Source organism: Zonotrichia albicollis, chromosome 17 (genome assembly GCF_047830755.1).
Source record: "Zonotrichia albicollis isolate bZonAlb1 chromosome 17, bZonAlb1.hap1, whole genome shotgun sequence".
Taxonomy (NCBI): Eukaryota; Metazoa; Chordata; class Aves; order Passeriformes; family Passerellidae; genus Zonotrichia; species Zonotrichia albicollis.
In genome coordinates this window covers 15,234,553-15,251,316 of record NC_133835.1, presented here as the reverse complement: position 1 = coordinate 15,251,316, position 16,764 = coordinate 15,234,553, and the positions used below count along the sequence as shown (strand labels likewise).

Genomic DNA, 16,764 nt, shown 5'->3' with positions numbered 1-16,764 from the left:
CGTGATGTCATCGGGGCGGGGCGCGAGGGGCGGGGCGGTTCCCCGGGGCCGCGCTCCGAGGAGAGCCGGGAGAGAAGCGGCCGTGGAACGGCTGCGGGGCTGTGACACCACCGCCGTTAGGGCACCGCCGTGCCCGGAGCGGTGCGGGCACCGCGCGGGGCCCTGCCTGCCGGCAGCGGCCCGGGGATAGCGGCCCCGCCCACAGCCCAGCCGCGCCCACAACGCTCGGTCACGCCCCCAGCGCGGGGCGCGGGGCGGGGCCGGCGGGCCGCGCGTGCGCAGGGCCGCCCCCTGGCGGCGCGGCGGAAGATGGCGGCGGGCGGGCCCTCGCGGGCCCCGGAGCGGCGGCCGGACCCGTTGTCCCGCCTCACCTGCCCCGTGTGCCTCGAGGTGTTCGACTGCCCGGTGCGCGTCCCCTGCGGACACGTGTGAGCGCCCGTCGCCGGGCCGGGGGCGGGGCCGGGGCGGGGGCCGCGGGGCCTCGGGAGGAGCGGCGGCTCGGGCCCCGCCGGGGTTGAGGGCAGGGGCTCCGCACGCTGCTCCGCGCCCCGGCAGCGGGGCTGGGCCCGGCACGGCACGGCACGGCAGGGTACGGCAGGCTGGAGCGGCCTTAGAGCGAGAAAACGAAAGCAAAGCGGGGAAAGGACGCCGGTGTTCTTCCACTTTCGCTTCCCGTTTCCCCTGAGGAATGCGGGCGTGGAGTGGCTGGACTAGGGGCAGCGGCCTCGCACCGTCAGAGGGCAGGCTGAGCTTGGCTGTTGGGATCGAGGGTGGGCAGGCCCTGCCCAGAGTGGCACTGCGTGGGCTTTGAGGGCCCTTGCAGCCCAAACTATTCCATGATTCTGTCCAGAAGCCGAGGGCACGGAGCCCTGTCCAACAGCAAACAGCCTGGGATCTTTCATGCCCAGGTGCCAGCAGCTCCCTCTCCCTTTCTTTATATCAGAGTCTCAAGGCTCTGTTACTCCTTTGGGCAGAGGCTGTGCAAGGGCAGAGGGCACTGGGGGTGCCCAGAGGGCTGTCTCACCACCTGCTCCTTTTCTCTCTCACAGCTTCTGCACGCCGTGCCTGCAGGAGTGCCTGAAGCCCAAGAAGCCAGTGTGTGGGGTGTGCCGCAGCACCCTGTCCCCCGGGAGCAGGGCTCTGGACTTGGAAAAGCAAATTGAAACCACAGAAACCACTTGCAACGGCTGCAATAAAAAAGTATGAAAGGGTTTGGAAATTCAGTACGTGAGATGTGTCTGCACAGGGAAAAATGAACTGCTTCCTCCTCAGCTTTCTGCACAATCAGGTCAAAGTGTTTGTTCTGATATGTGCTGAAGGTGTTTGATACAGGCAGCACCCAGATGTTGACATTCTTTCCACAGTTTTTTGTCATTACCTCTTCAGGAGATGAATTTCCAATGAAAGATTCTGATTTTAAAGTTGCAGTGGGACGTTGCTGCTGTAGCAGGGGTGTATGGTAACATCCCACTGACAGCAGAGTTACAGCTTAGCTGCCCTGTCATCTCAAAGGTTTTCTGCTTGGCCAGCTGCACTATTTGGAGTTCCTGCTTTAGCCCTTCTGCTGAAAGCTGCTGGGGGTTCCATGTTTGCTGCTGTTGTTTAAGGTGTGTCGGAGGTTTGGGCTCACCTGCTGTGCTGTTGTTGCCTGCACAGATGTTCCTGTCCAAGATGCGCAGCCACGCAGCCTCCTGCTCCAAGTACCAGAACTACATCATGGAAGGTGTCAAAGCTGTCACCAAGGAGCCCCTCCACAGCACCAGGTACCACCTCTGCTCTGAGATCCTGGCCTTCTCTGCACAAGAAAGAATTTTGAAGTAAAAGCAGAATTTACCGCTTTGCTCTGTTTGGGTGCTAGTTTTTATGTAGTTAAAAACTGAGCCTTGATCCTGCAGCTGGCTGTGCCCAGGTAAACTCTGCTGCTTCTCCTTAGACATCTCTAAGATAAGGGCATTCTAGATGCAGCTGGTTTTTAAAATACCTTTAAAATACCTTTTAAAATACCTCCTGATTGTACTCACCCACAAAGGAGGGAAGTGGGAGTTGGTGGCAGTGCGTTCTTGTAGGTGGTGCCGTGACAGAAAGGTGATGACACTCAGAACGTTTGCAGAAAAACTGTAATTCAGTCTAAATATTGAGTTCCCTGAAATACTGTTAGGAGTTTACAAACTGATTGTTAAAATTAGCTTGCCTTAACTGGATATGTAAATGATTGCCGTGAATGATCTGTATTTGTAAATGACCTTTTCTCCCCACAGGAGCTTCCCCAATCGCTTCACCTTCCCGTGCCCGTACTGCAGCGAGAAGAACTTTGATCAAGAAGGGCTGGTTGAGCACTGCAAAGCTTTGCACAGCATGGATGCAAAACAAGTGGTAATAAAAAGTCTTGGTGCAAGAATTGCAGTGAAGTCTGCTCTTAAAGCCCTTTGAAACAATGAGTTAGGTGTAATTTCTGCTGTTCGGTCGGTGTGGCTGTGCTGGTCATGCCTCTAAGCCTGGTGTGGTTCTGCTGTCACCTTTCTGTGGCTCTCTGGTCTTCACACCCACTGCAGCTGGGCCACATCCTCTTTTCATCCTTGAAATGGCACCCATTCAAAGTTAATTAGGCACAGCAAAGCAATAAAATATAATTTAAAAAAAAGTCAGACATTTAATTTTCTCCTTGTTTTTCCCCTTGTTTTCAGCATGAAAATACTATAAACTGTTGGGGGAAATGCTTGCAAAAAATAGTGTATCATTCTAGTAACTTATCAGTGTCACTTCCTGTTATGTAAGAGGAATTACAAAATATGGAACTGAATTGGAACCTTTCATTTTTCTGGGAAGTTTTTTGGAAGTCCAGATTGTTCAGGAAGATAAAGTTCCTTTTTTCTCTTGGAGAGAAGTGAACTTTGCAGAAAAGACTGAGGAAACTTTCCTGCCACTGTGAAATAAGGCTGAAATCTCCTAAAGCAAGAGGCTTTAATGAGTTCTGATTTTCAGAACGTGGGAGAAGAGTAGGCCATTCCATTTTAGCGATCTAAGACATAAAATTATTCAGGGTTATCTGAGGCTTTTGCATTCAATGTTCCAGGAAGTTATTGGCCATCCCTTTGCATACAGAACAGTGACAGCACAAACCCTCAGCTCCATTTCCCAGGCTGTCCCTGCTCTTCTGCTGTCAGCATTAAAGCACTGAAGCATTGGCCCTAACTGTTTTTTTTTCCTTGAAGGTGTGCCCAATTTGTGCCTCAATGCCGTGGGGGGACCCCAACTACAGGAGTGCAAACTTCATGGAGCACCTGCAGAGACGCCATCGCTTTTCTTACGACACCTTTGTGGTAGGTGTTGGCTCACCCTGGAGCTCCTGGGGCTGCTGGGGCTCCCTGGCCCTGCTGTACAACCCCAGCCTGTCCTGGCTGCCCAGCTGGGGCTTCTGGGGCTCTGCTCTGCAGTCCCAACCTGTCCTGCCTGCCCAGCTGGGGCTTCTGGGGCTCTGCTCTGCAGTCCCAGCGTGTCCTGCCTGCCCAGCTGGGGCTCCCTGGCCCTGCTGTACAACCCCAGCCTATCCTGCCTGCCCAGCTGGGGCTCCTGGGGCTCCCTGGCCCTGCTATGCAAACCCAACATGTCCTGCCTGCCCAGCTGGGGCTCCTGGGGCTCTGCTCTGCAGTCCCAGCCTGTCCTGCCTGCCCAGCTGAGGTTCCTGGGGCTCCCTGGCCCTGCTGTACAACCCCAGCCTGTCCTGGCTGCCCAGGGAGCTGCAGCTCTGCAGTGCCAGGGCACTGGGCAGCGTGGCTGCTGCAGTGGGAGTGTTTCTGTGCTCTGTTGCAGGATTATGATGCTGATGAGGACGACATGATGGCGCAGGTTTTGATGCGCTCTCTGCGGGATAAGTGATCCAGCCAGAGGATTTCCTGCAAACCCAAGCTTCCACGAGGGGGAAATGCCCAGCACCCTTGCACTTCTCCCTGCACATCCCAAGATTAACTCAGGCATCCAGAAGTACAGAAGACTCAATCCTATCTCAGTTTTAATTCCTGGTTTGATATTTCTGTGCCATTCAGTCTTTTGCTATCATGGTCTCTGACATTCAGCCCCGCCAGCTCCATTTTTCTACTCACTTAGTTTCAGTGTAGATCAACACGTGAAAACCAAGGCTTTTTCCTTTACCTATGCCTATAGGTTTCTTTGGAGGTTGTGTTTATTTGACTCTCTAAAATCAAAAACATTCCAAATGGAATGGCCTGAACTAGTTAATGAATATCTTCCTTATCTCATTTACATATCTCCAGTGATTGTATGTGAGGTGTACTGGTAGCTCTGTTCCCTTTAGTGAGACTTCAGGTGCTAACTGTAACCGTCAGACCAGCTCTCATTTAAGTGACCTCTGATGCCTGTGATTCCATAATGTATCCCAGTGTTTCAATCCTTTCAGGCAGCCTCCCAACTGTATGGAAAAACATCCTCAGTATGAGTGTTCAAACTGCAAACTTTCCTAGGAAATCTTTGCACTGTGTAAAAACTAGTTCAAAATACTTCAGTTCTATGCATGATGATTACTTTCCTCCATACTCTTACTATAATTTCTAGCCTGGAAAATGATCTTTAGTGTTGGTCTTAGTTAAAATGCATAATTTTTTAACTATCTTAGCAAATATTAATCAAAATTGCTGGCTTTATGATTAAATTGGTGGGTTTGAAACTGGTTTCCTAGTAATTTTAAGCCTTACGCTGATAGGGGAATTCAGAAGGTTTTTTTCAATACCTCGGCTTTCTATTGAAACTAAAATTTTCATATATGTTCTTGGGTTTTCCATCTCTCAAGGCAAGCTGGTGGGAAAATTACAAGTAATTCATAGCGTTGGCATAGCACTTCCTTTCTACATCACAGATTTTATCAGGTATTTTGAATTCCTGTTCTTCATTGAAATGTTCTGAAGTGGCTGAAGCTGTGCTTGGATTGTTTGCCATCGAGCAGTGTGCGTGTACAGCCAGGTGTAGCTTCCAAGGAAAAGTGAAATACAGAAAGCAGGACAGTTCCAGCCCCTAGTCAGTGGATACTCTGTGTTCAAGCCTACACTTTTACCATGGAGATTCCTTAATTTTGGTGTGATGCTTTCAAGAAGTTCACAGTGGAGCTGCTGAGATCTGAGGCACCTGACCAGAACCTGTAAATCAGAGTGTTGTAATTGGAGCAGTGGGCCTGCACCACCCCAGAACCGAGTACTAATTAATTGTTTGAGCAGTAAGCTCCTCCCTTGGTGCTCTGCAGACGGCAGCACAGCCTTACCCTGAAAATAATGAAACACACTGCAGCTAAAGCCTGGTGGTTCTGCCTTGTGTGCAGCCACCTCTGCTGCTCCTGGGGTTTGTGTTCCTGTCCCCTGGCAGGAGCTGTTACAGTCCCACCCTGAGCGGCGGGGTGGGAGCCCAGTGCTGGGGGCTGGGAGGTGTGGAACCCCCTGGCCGTGGGGAACGGGCTGTGTTTGGGGTGGTTATGGTGTGCTTGTCCTGCAGAGAGGCGAAGGGCTCTCGGGGGATGGATGGGGATCTCTGGGCTCTGGTCACAGTGCAGTTTGGTGATGCCCGTTGCCAGGAATCCAGATTCCTGCTGCTGTTCTAAGTGCACTTCCATGCAACTCCGATAAAATGTTTAAGGAGCAATTAGAAGCTTCCAAGCAATTACTTTGTCATGTTTTTGACTTTTGAAGACAAGTTACAAATAAAGGTCATTTAATTTATAAAATCCTACCTTTGTGTCAGCCCTTGTCATTTCTCCCTCGTGTTTCCTTTGAGCACTCACTGGGGTGTGCCCGACTGAGGCTCCTGATGGATTTAAAGGCACGGGTGGGAGGCACCTGTGAGCTGTGTGTGCACAGCCTGGGCTCATCTCCTTTGGGTGCTGGGAAAGCCTCGGTGTAGCACAAACCAGCTGGGCTCCTAAAGGCGCTGCTTGGCCCCAGCAGGGGCTCCCAGGGGCGCTAGATGTCCCCAGCTGGGGCTCCTAAAGGTGGTGGGTGTCCCCAGCTGGGGCTCCCAGAGGTGCTAGGTGTCCCCAGCTGGGGCTCCTAAAGGCGGTGGGTGTCCCCAGTTGGGGTCCCCAAAGGCAGTGGGTGTCCCCAGCTGGGGCTCCTAAAGGCGGTGGGTGTCCCCAGTTGGGGCTCCCAAAGGCGGTGGGTGTCCCCAATTGGGGCTCCCAGAGGCGCTGGGTGTCCCCAGCTGGACTCCCAAAGGCGGTGGGTGTCCCCAGCTGGGACTCCCAGGGGCGCTGGGTGTCCCCAGTTGGGGCTACCAAAGGCAGTGGGTGTCCCCAGTTGGGGTCCCCAAAGGCGCTGGGTGTCCCCAGTTGGGGTCCCCAAAGGCAGTGGGTGTCCCCAGCTGGGCTCCCAAAGGCGGTGAATGTCCCTAGTTGGGGCTCCCAGAGGCGCTGGGTGTCCCCAGTTGGGTTCCCCAAAGGCCGTGGGTGTCCCCAGCTGAGCTCCCAAAGGCGCTGGGTGTCCCCGGGAAGGGCGCAGTGCTGCTCGCACCTCGTCAGCAGCTGATCCTGCAGCTGCATTGTGGCGATAATGCAATCTGGCCAGCCCAGAGCTGTGAAATTCCCCGTGTCTGGCACAAGGAGTCAGCCCGAGGAGCGCAATTAGCGCAGAGACACAATGGGAGGAGCCGGGCTTGCAGCTGAGCTGTTCTATCAAATCCGTCTCCAGACAACGAGTGGTCTTAATAGTTGTGATAAATTGTTGTCAGCATTAATTTCCTAATGCACGGGCATTGCTCCGTGTGGAATTGCAGAGGCAAATCCCCATGGTCTCCTTAGGCTGGGGGATGAGATCTTGCCAAAGCTTAAGTGCTGTATTCCAGGTCCTCATGTCACCTGACTGAAAAGAGAGCAGCAAATTTTCTTCAAGGCCTTTGCCCAGCTGTACTGGACTCTCACTGGTGAGCCCATCTCACTGAGGATTAACCAACCAAGGCTGTGTTAAGTCATGGAAAAGAAAATGAGGGATGTGTTTGCAGTCCTAAAGATTTTCTTTGGTTTAGATATACTAAAAATTACATTGGGGCATTTGCCTGTTTTGGGAGTGGGTTTTTGTTTGTTTTTCTGACATACAGCCTTGTGTTACAATTGCACTGGTCTGCGCTTCATTCAATTTCATGGGCAAATTACATTATATCTCTGGGTGGTACAAATAAGGACTGTTGAAACTACTATGAAACCGGCTTTTCCTTCCTTATTCCTTCCCCAAAGCTCCAGAAAATACTCAGCACTTAGTGAAAAATTGGTGTCATTGCTACTGGCTTAGATCTCTCTTCTAGTTCTTCTCACATTTATTCTGTCTTTACAGATGCTGGGGTTTAAGACAATGGTTCCGTGGAGGCGCAGGGAGCTGCCCGAGCGCCCCGAGTGAGGATCCCCGGCCCGGGGCTGAGCCCGGAGCGGCTGCTCGGGGCTGCAGACGGCAGAGGGAGGCCTTGCATCTCGGAGCGAGCGGGCTCGCTGCTCCCGGCGCAGGGCCCAGCCCCAGCCGTGGGCTCCAGGGAGCTGCTCCAGCCCTGCCGAGAGGGTTCACAGCCCGTCCCACGGCCGGAGCTGCTCTTCTTCCCACCGCGGCCTCCCTTGGCCGGAGGAGCTCTGCTCTGCAGCCAGACATTCATGGAGACCTGGGGCCAGGGAACTGAAAAGGAGAATTTTCAGCAGACTTGTTGCCCTGGAGGTGGTTGAAGTGTATTTGTGAGCTCCTTGGGCCAGTCCTTGTGTGTCCGGGCCCGGAGCTGTGCCGCGGGCTGGTGGCAGGTCTGCCCTGAGCACGCTGGGGCTCAGCTGATGGTCAGGGTGGGACGGTGGAGACCCTCCCTGCCCCTTCCAGCCCGTGAGGCACGGCCGGGCTTCCCCTGCCCTGCGTCCTGCTCTGTCCCCTGTCGCGCTGGCTCACAGGCACAGGTAGGTCAGGTCGCTTTCTCCCTTGATCTCGTTTTTTCCCCTAGCACAGGCAAGTTTCCACACGCAGCGGTTGGAACAGATCTGATTGTTGCCATTTCAGAAAGAGCAGCAAACCACTCTCTGTGCTCCTGGTGCGAGTGTCCCCGCCGTAACCACATCCGCGGCAGGTGGAGCGGCCGGGCCGGGGGAGGCACCTGCGCAGCCCCAGGAGCGGCGCCTCGGCACCCCGAGAACGGAGCACCCCAACTTTGTGAGCTGTGTCCCCCGAGGCCTTCGGGGGCGCTTTTCCCCTGAGCTTCAGGCTGACCCGCGGATGAGTTTTGCAGATAAACACCTGCGGGAAGCCGCGGGCGGCTCGGCAGCAAAAGAGGGACGATGCAGCAGCAGAGCACATGGCTGCAGGGGAAGGCTTTGCAAATGCGTCTGGTCCGGGCAGGACGCGCGTGGCTGGCAGGACAGGCTCGCCGAGCCGCTCCTGCCCCGAGGACAGGCTGACGGCGAGCTCAGCCCCCGCCTGCAGCCGTGCCAGTGGAAAGCTTTGCTCCCACTTCTGCATTTCGTTGCGGCTAAACAGCAAGATGCGGTCAGCAGGGGCTGGCGCGGCGGTGTGTGATGTGTGACGGCCGAGTCACGAGTGGCCCGGCACACGGCCCCGTTCCGAGCGGCAGGGCCGGAGGAGCGTTCCCAGCAGGACCCGTTCCTCCCGCGGCAGCCGCCAGCAGCTGCCCTGGCCCGGCGCGGAGCGCGGCGCTGCAGCAGGTGCCTGGAGCCGTGCCCTGAGCCCTTCCAGCGGGGAAACCGCCGTGAGCCCGGGGCGAGGCAGGAGCTGGGAGCGCAGGCTGCGCCTCTGACTGCTGCATCTCTGCCCCAGCGCCTGCTGGCCGTGCCTGGGCTCCTTCCCACGGGCACACGGCCCTGGGAGCGGGGAGCCACGGGGAGCGAGTGCCTCAGGGGCTGTGTGACCCGCCCTGCCCGCGGAAAAAAGTCAGGGAAGGCAGCAGGGAGGAGAACAGAGAGCTTGCTGGGGGGACAGCTGCGCTGCCCAAAACCTTCCCAGCAGAAACCAAAATGTGTCTGGGCAGGTGCTCCTGACCCTAGCAGAGGGAGGGAGTCACCGAGGGCTGTGCCGGATCCATCCCGCTACTCCAAAAGTCACTGCCTCTTCCCAGAGGACTGTTAACCTGTGAAGGTGCTTCGCCGCAGGGGCACGGCAGAGGCTCGTCCCACCCTGCACCGCATCCCACAGCCGTGGGGAAGGGGAAGGACAGGCAGCAGGGATGCGGGATCCCCGTCGGGCACAGCGCCTTCCTCCAGCCCAGCGCTGGGCACGGGCCGTGGGTCGGCCCAGGCTCCCGGAGCCGCGGGAGCACCGGCCGGACCCGGAGCACCGGGAGCACGGTCCGGGGAAACGCCCGGAGAGAGGCCGGGAGGGCCGGGGCAGCAGCGGCGGCGGCATCAGCGGCTCTTCGTGCTCCGGCAGCGTGGGAGCGGCCCCCAGGCCCCGTCCCCCGGCGGGGCCGACACCTGCCCGAGCCCGCCCCGTCCCTCCCGGCCATTGGCTGCGGCCCCGCGCCCGCCCCGCGCCGCGCCCCCGGCCCCGCGCCCATATCAGCGGGAGCGGCGGCTCCGCGCGGCACCGGGGCTGCAAGATGCCGCGCTCGTTCCTGGTGAAGAAGCACTTCTCGGCCAGCAAGAAGCCCAACTACAGCGAGCTGGAGAGCCAGGCCGGTACGGGACGCGCACGTGGGGCGCTCAGCGGGCGGGGCGGCGGCTCCGGTGCGGGATCTCCCTAAGACTCCGCACAGGAGCGGGCAGGGACTGACCGGCTGTTCCAGGGTGGCGGATTTGTTTGCTCGTTTCTGTTTTGCGCGTCTCGTGGGGCGCGATCCCGTGTCCCGGGATGCTGAGCCGCTCCCTGGTGCCCCGGGATGTCGGTGGCTCCCTCATGGGGAGCACATGGGTGGGCGGGAGCGCGGGGGTCTCTTCACTCCATCCCTCGCGGCAAGGCGGGCAGGGGCGCGGGTCCCTGTGGTGTGAGGCCGGTCACCTCTGCGCCGGGGCGGGCTGGGCTCTGGGCTCCCGTGCGGGGTTGGAGTCCCTTTGCTCCTCAGACTCGGGGTGCGGCGCGGGGCTCCCGAGGGCTGGCCTGGGATGGGGTCCCACCGAGCCCGCGGGGTGGGCCTCGCTGACCGCCGCTGTCTCCCGCAGTTCTGGCCGCTCCGCTGCTGTACGAGACGTGCCCGCTGCCCGTCATCCCCCCGTCCGAGGTGCTCGGCCCCGGAGCCTACTACCCTCCGCTGGTGTGGGACGCGGGGCTGCTGTCCAGCCTGTTCCCGGGCGGCCCGGGCAGCGAGGCTGCGGGCGGCGCCGCGCCCGCCCTGGACCTGACGGCGCTCTCCAGCGAGGAGGATGAAGGCAAGAGCTCGGGGCCGCCCAGCCCGGCCTCGGCCCCCGCCGCCGCCGAGCGCTTCCGCTGTGCCCAGTGCGCCAAGGCGTACTCCACCTTCGCCGGGCTCTCCAAGCACAAGCAATTGCACTGCGACGCCCAGGCCAGGAAATCCTTCAGCTGCAAGTACTGTGAGAAGGAGTACGTGAGCCTGGGGGCTCTCAAGATGCACATCCGGAGCCACACGCTGCCCTGCGTCTGCAAGATGTGCGGGAAGGCGTTCTCCCGGCCCTGGCTGCTGCAGGGCCACATCCGGACGCACACTGGTAACGTCCCCTCCTGTCCCTCTCCCTCCCTCCCTTATCGCCTCCCGCTTCCCTGCTCCGCTGCCCCGGCGAATCGGCGGGCCGCGTGTTATCTGGGAAGATAAGGGCTTCCCAGACCCCCTTGGCACATCTCTCTGAAATGTCCTTTAAATATCCTCCTGGCTGGAACGGAGCGCAGGGTCAAGGCCCAGCCCGTAAATCTGCGCTGCTGCTGGGAGTGCAGGGCCTGCCCGCCAGCCACGGCACACGCTTCACCAAAATACAGCCATAAAGGGGGCTGTGAGACTGCCGGAGCCCCCCCCGTGCCCGCAGCGAGGGCTCACTGCCGGGGCAGAGCTGCCCCCCAGCGCTGGGTGCTGAGCCCCGCTCCGGGCGCGGCCGGGATGCGCCCGGCTCGGCTCGGTCCCTGCCGGGATGCGCCCGGCTCGGCTCGGCTCGGCTCGGCCCGGGCAGGTGCTGCAGGAGGCACCTGTTGGCGCGGGGCCGGGCGCGCAGCTGCAGCCCACCCCGCGGCCGCCCCGACAAAGCATCTCGCGAGCATCCTTTGTGGGGCCGTGGGACGGTGTAATTGTGACTTGGCACTGATTTCACACCCTCTTAACGTGCTAAAGATGATGGCTGAAGGAAGCCGGGTAGACTTAATTGTGCTTTCCAAATTGAGCATACACATTTGTTTCCTCCAAAAGAGTCTTTCTGGGAGGAATTCGCCCTGGCCAGGCTTTTCAATGCGGGCCGGGCGGGAGAAGGGGGAGCAGGGCTCGGCAGAGGAAATAGCTGCACTCACCCTGGGCTGGCGCCTCGCAGCCGCTGCCTGCTATGATATAATTAACACACAGCGCTCGGCTTTCCTGCCGGGCCGCAGCTCCTCCCTGGCTCCGCAGCAGACGCGGATCGTGTCTTCGTTTGTCTGCGCGGCTGCCGTGCTACTTGCAGATGTTTCCAGCATTCATTTTCCGTGGTTCACAGGAAAGGTTTTTCAGGAGCATACAGTTCCCAGGCTGGCAGTTCTCCCCCAAGCAATGCTGTACATACCCGGCTCTCCCCGAACAATGACAGCCAGCACTTCTTTTCACTGTGCTCTGCACAAACTTTGGCTAATGAATGGCTCCTTCTTTGATATTCCCCATGTGTTGATGCACTGGTTAATTGGGAGCGTTTCTCTTTGTCCCATAGGTGAAAAGCCCTTTTCCTGTACACACTGCAACCGGGCCTTTGCTGACCGCTCTAATCTCCGCGCCCACCTGCAGACCCATTCAGATGTAAAGAAGTACCAGTGCAAAACCTGCTCCCGGACTTTCTCCCGCATGTCGCTGCTCCACAAGCACGAGGAGACGGGCTGCTCCGGCTCTCGCTGAGGACTCCGCTCCCCAGGCCTCTCTCATCACCAGTTCCCATGTTATCACTAGTTTCTGTAGGAGTTAGTTTCCTCCGTGGCCATTGCAGTGTGCCCCGGGCTGGACGCTGCTCCTCTGGCCCCTCACCCTCCTCACTTGGTGCCTCCATCCAGTGCAATGCAAGAGCCCGACCCTGAAGGATGCTGGGTTGGAAGGGACCCGTCAGGATCATCGAGTGTGGTTCCTGGCCCTGTGCAGGACCCCCCAGAACCCCGCCGTGTGCCTGGGAGCTTGCTGAGCCCCGGCTTGGTGCTGTGACCCAGCCTGGCACCGGGGGTGCAGCCTGCACCCTGCTGCCCTCGGCACCTTGCAGGGCTGGACCTGCACCCTCCAACACTGCGACCATGTAGCCTGGGGGGCTGGGGGTTTTGGGTTGCATTTGTTGGGTTTTGTTGTTTTGTTTTGGTTTTTTTTTTCTTTTTTGTAACACCATAACCACTTGGTAACTTTTAAGAACCAGTATTTTTTTAATGAAGGACAAGACACTCCCCCCGTACCCCGAGTGTATATAACCCGCCTGTAGAAGGTGTAACTATGCAATAATACAGTATCCCAGTAGTTGTGAAGCAGCTGCTTCTCCCCAGCACAATGACAATTTGCAATGCCTGCGAGATTAACAGTGTCCATGAAAGGCAGGGGTAGCCATTTCAAACCCCAGCCCTGTTTACAGAGCAGCTATGCACTCAAGCACCTGTTAATATGACTCTTAACAACTGCTTTTCAAGAGAACTGTGACTAATAGCAGGCACTTGTCAGCTGATACAATGGTGGCCTGTCCCAAGGCCGTCCATCGACAGGTGTGTGCCAAAAGCCCTATTTATGGGTATTGACAGGTGCCTCCTGAATGCATCTTTCTTTGGACATTGTTTTCATGGAATCATTACAAAGAGGATGTTTACATTTCAAAGGTACACTGGTATTTATATTTTTGTGCCACAATTTTGTACTGATGAAACTTTTTATATAATGATATACAATTTATTGATATTCAATAAAATCGTTAATTTATAATGGGGTGTTGTGGGTGCTTGGCGCGAACGTGCAGCTGCGAGGGGGAAGCGCTGTGCGGCCGCGGCTGCTGGGCTCGGCTCTCCTCCCACCCTTGGCCTCTGGCTGCAGGTGCCTCGAAAGGGGCGTTTGCCGGAGGGGATGTGAGGAGCGGAAAAGGCAGTTCCTGCCGGGCAGCTGTGCCCTGGGGGGCTGGGGGTGCGGAGATCTCCGGGTTCGTGTGGAAAGCAGAGCTTGCCGTGTCCCTCCCAGCCCGCTCGGGTGGGCGCTGCTGGAGCCCCTGAGCACGGCTGGGGAGCAGGTCCTGCCGCAGCTCTGTCCCTCGGGGGTGACACAGCTCCTCTGGCTCTGGCAGGAGCAGCACAGGGCTCTGTGCATCCCTCGGGGGTGCAGAGCTCTCGGCCGGAGCCAGGGCCGCCCCCAGCCCCAGGGCTGACCCGGTGCGGGTGGTGCGGCAGCAGGGTTGGCACATGCCGTGGTCACAGCAGAGCCCCATCACAGGGGGCTGTCCCTGCCTGGGGGGCACCAAGGGCCAGTGCTGAGGGATGCTGCAGTGTCTGTCTGCTCCAGGATTGCCAGGGTGAAACTCCCAGGGCCCCACACCACCTGCCCTGCACCTTCCCAGTGCCCTGCTCCTTCCCAGCCTCCCTCAAACCTGGGGCGCTTCAGAGACCGCAGCCCGGCTCCCTGCCTGCCTCCCCAAGGCCCGGGGGTTTGTCCTGCCCGCATTTCCTCGGTGCCATCTCCCGGACCTTGCTTCCAGCCGTGAATGAAGGGACAGCGTCCCCCGGCTCCCATCCCCGCAGCCCGCGGGCTCCGGCTCCCCCAGGGCTGCTCCGAGCGGGAGGATGTGTGTGGCTGTAAAAGCCAGCAGAGCTGCTGCTCGGCCCTTCTTTAATTAAGAGCTCAGCCGGCATAAAGTGACTTTCCCAGCCGAGTTGGACTCATTACTCGATTATTAAGCAGGGCAGGAAGTTTTGGGTTTGCTCTTGTGTGTGCTTTTCTTCCTTTTCCCAACAGGAAGCGGGGGAGGGGCACTAATTACTTTCAGCTTTCCATCCATAAAATCCTGGAGCCGCAAAAGCAGCTAAACAGTTAAAAAAAAAAGGGGGGGGGGGAAAGCGAGCAGTTTTGGGAAGGGACCACCTGCAGGAGTGGGAAGGAGAGTCAGGAGTGGGTGCCCTGGAGCGGCAGCCCCGGCTGTGCAGCTCTGGCAGCCGCAGCAGGGCCCGCACGGCGCTGTCCTGCCCCGTGTGCCAGGGCTGGCACCGCACGGCACCCCGACCCTTCCCGGGGACCCCGACCCTTCCCGTGCCGCTCGGCTGCCGCTCCATCCCGCGGGAACCCTCGGGGACCCCTGCCAGCTCCCTCTCAATGGGCTTCAGCTGGCATTGGTCAGGCCGGCGGCGAGCGCTGTGAGAAACCTCCTCCTCAGCGAGCCTTGCTGCTCTCCCTGCGCTCCCGGCTTTGTGCAGCGCCTGGCCGGGACGCCAGGCCTTTAGAGGGAAGGTATAAACCGGGTGGGGAGCAGCCGAGGCTCCACTGACAAATGCCGCTGGCATTCAAACACAAATGCAGCCTTAAAACACTGGAAAAAAGAAATGCTGCCTGTTCTGAATCACAAAAGCGCAGCCCACTGGCACTCTGCTGCATCTGCTGCCGGCCCTGCCCAGCCCGTGTGCCCTGGGGACACAGCTCTCAGGTGATGTCCCGCCCCTCGGGGCTCCCCAGGTGCTGCCCAGCCCGGCACCAGCTGCTGGCCTCGGCAGGGTGATGAATGTGCTCCAGATCTCTCCTTTTCTGACCAGCTGCTCAATTTACTACTGCAGAAGTATTTCTCTTTACCTGAGGGGTTTGGGGAGAGCAGAGGGACCAGGACCATGGCCAGGACACCCTTGGGCCCAGCTCCACACAGGGGTGATCCTGTCCATCCTTTCTCTGCCCCTGCAGCGCTTTGGGGCTCTGGGATGGAGAAATGTCCCCAGGAGCTGGGCCTGAGAGTGAGTGAGAGCTATCCTGTCCTGGCTCTGCAGGCATCTGGAGCATCCCAGAGGTGTGGAGAAGGAAAGCAGGAGGATTACACCCATCTTTGCAAAGGCTAAGCTCCATCTCCTCAGTCATTTGGGAGCTGCAGTTCCCAGAATTTCCTTTTTCACCCCTTTCTGTCCCCATCTCCCCCAAGGACAGGCATAAGGAACACCTGGTCCTTGTGCTGTGAGGGACCCCCAGAATGCCTCCTCCCACCTCCAGAGGGGTAGAAAGCAAAAAATTCCCACCTTCTTCTCGTGTCACTGCAAAATTATCTGATAGAAACGTTCTCACAATTCTGTGATCTCCTGCATCCCCCTCAGCCTCTGCAGGAGCACTCCCAGCATCTGAGAGTGCAGCCCCCGGAGGAGGCAGCCAAAGCTCAGCCCTTCCCAAGTGCAGCAGCCTCATTCTTCTTTTGGCTCTCTCCTTAGATAGAGAAAGCTGAAAAGCAAACAGGAGCTGGGCAGAATGCAGGGAAAGGCTGGTTCTAGAAACCAAGGGCAGAATGCAGGGAAGGAAAGGCCCGTTCTGGAAGCCAAGGGTTGGGCAGTTGTTCCTGATTTGGGACAGGGAACGATCAGAGAGGCTGGGATGGCTCGGGGGTGACCAGGAGGGACACTGTGGCTCTCCCACCGGCCATAGCCGGGATGCAGGAGGCCTCGGGAGTGGGGTGAGGTTCTCCCTGCCCGGCCAAGGGCAGCAGGTGCCGTGCAGGGCTCAGGCTGTCATCAGGCAGTGCCAGCAAAGCCTCTGTCCATTAACAGCTCTGCAGAAGGAGCGGGCTCACAAACAGGCTGCAGGTGTAGCTATTGTTTTCCTGCCTGTGGGCTATTGACATGAGCAATAATCTCAAATTAATCTTTAATCGGCTGATGAACCGAGGGCGTGGGGCTGGGGAGGAGCCTTCCCGTGCAGGTAAAGCACAGCAAGTGCAGAAGGAAGGGCTGGGCAGCCCTGGGGAGGCTGCAGGGCTCAAACAAAGGTGCTGTTCCTCCTGGGGTGCGGGTGGTGTGGGTGGCAGCGCCACCGTGGTCTGCCCTGCCTGCACTCACCTTTCCTGGCATCCCCTCTCCCAGCCCGTGCCCCTGGCTGCCCCCAGAGCAGCGGGGCAGGGCACAGGGGGATGCCCATGTCACCAAGGGGCTCAGGGGGATGCCCACCTCACCACAGGGGCACAGGGTGATGCCCACCTCACCAAGGGGCACAGACTGATGCCCACCTCACACAGGGCTGCACCAGCCCCAGCACAGCAAAGGCCACCTGCCGCAGAGCTGGTGTCGTTAATTCATCACCTGGGGATGGGCACGAGGGCCAGCAGCAGTGACTGCCGTCCTCTCCACCAGCCTGTGCCCGCTCTGCAGCAGCCGTGTTGTGCTGTAACTCATTGGAGATGTGCCTAGAAAATCATCAGAAAGCGTTTTAAATCTAGCACAATGCACGTAAGCACGGATCACCTCGTGTTTTACTGGCTCCCTGGAAGCAATGCGAGGCCTGTTTTACTTTCCCCAGTAAAAGGCTCACGTTTCACAGGCGGGAGATTGGCGGCTCCCGAGCTCATTAGCCCGGGTTTCCCGCCACCTCCGCATTTTCCACGCAGGGTTATGCTGGCGGCGCGGTGTCTGTGGCTGCTCGGAGCGCGGCGCTGCCCATGGAGCCTCCTGCGCCCCGATGTGCTGCGGGCAGGGCGAGCAGTGCCGGCGT

General features: G+C 58.4%; 2 protein-coding genes across 2 annotated transcripts; both read left to right on the top strand.

Moving 5' to 3' along the window:
- Window positions 1-169: 169 nt before the first annotated feature.
- RNF114 (ring finger protein 114) lies at window positions 170-5,730 on the top strand. Its single transcript, XM_005492021.2, has 6 exons — window positions 170-428; window positions 1,050-1,200; window positions 1,657-1,763; window positions 2,259-2,373; window positions 3,213-3,320; window positions 3,811-5,730. Exons 1-6 carry the CDS (start codon window positions 310-312, stop codon window positions 3,874-3,876), a joined length of 666 nt encoding a protein of 221 aa, XP_005492078.1. The 5' UTR covers window positions 170-309; the 3' UTR covers window positions 3,877-5,730.
- A 3,784-nt stretch (window positions 5,731-9,514) lies between these two features.
- SNAI1 (snail family transcriptional repressor 1) lies at window positions 9,515-13,045 on the top strand. The gene is made up of 3 exons (XM_074553735.1): window positions 9,515-9,646; window positions 10,127-10,630; window positions 11,804-13,045. The coding sequence occupies exons 1-3, from the start codon at window positions 9,568-9,570 to the stop codon at window positions 11,983-11,985; spliced, it is 765 nt and encodes a 254-aa protein (XP_074409836.1). The 5' UTR covers window positions 9,515-9,567; the 3' UTR covers window positions 11,986-13,045.
- Window positions 13,046-16,764: the final 3,719 nt, after the last annotated feature.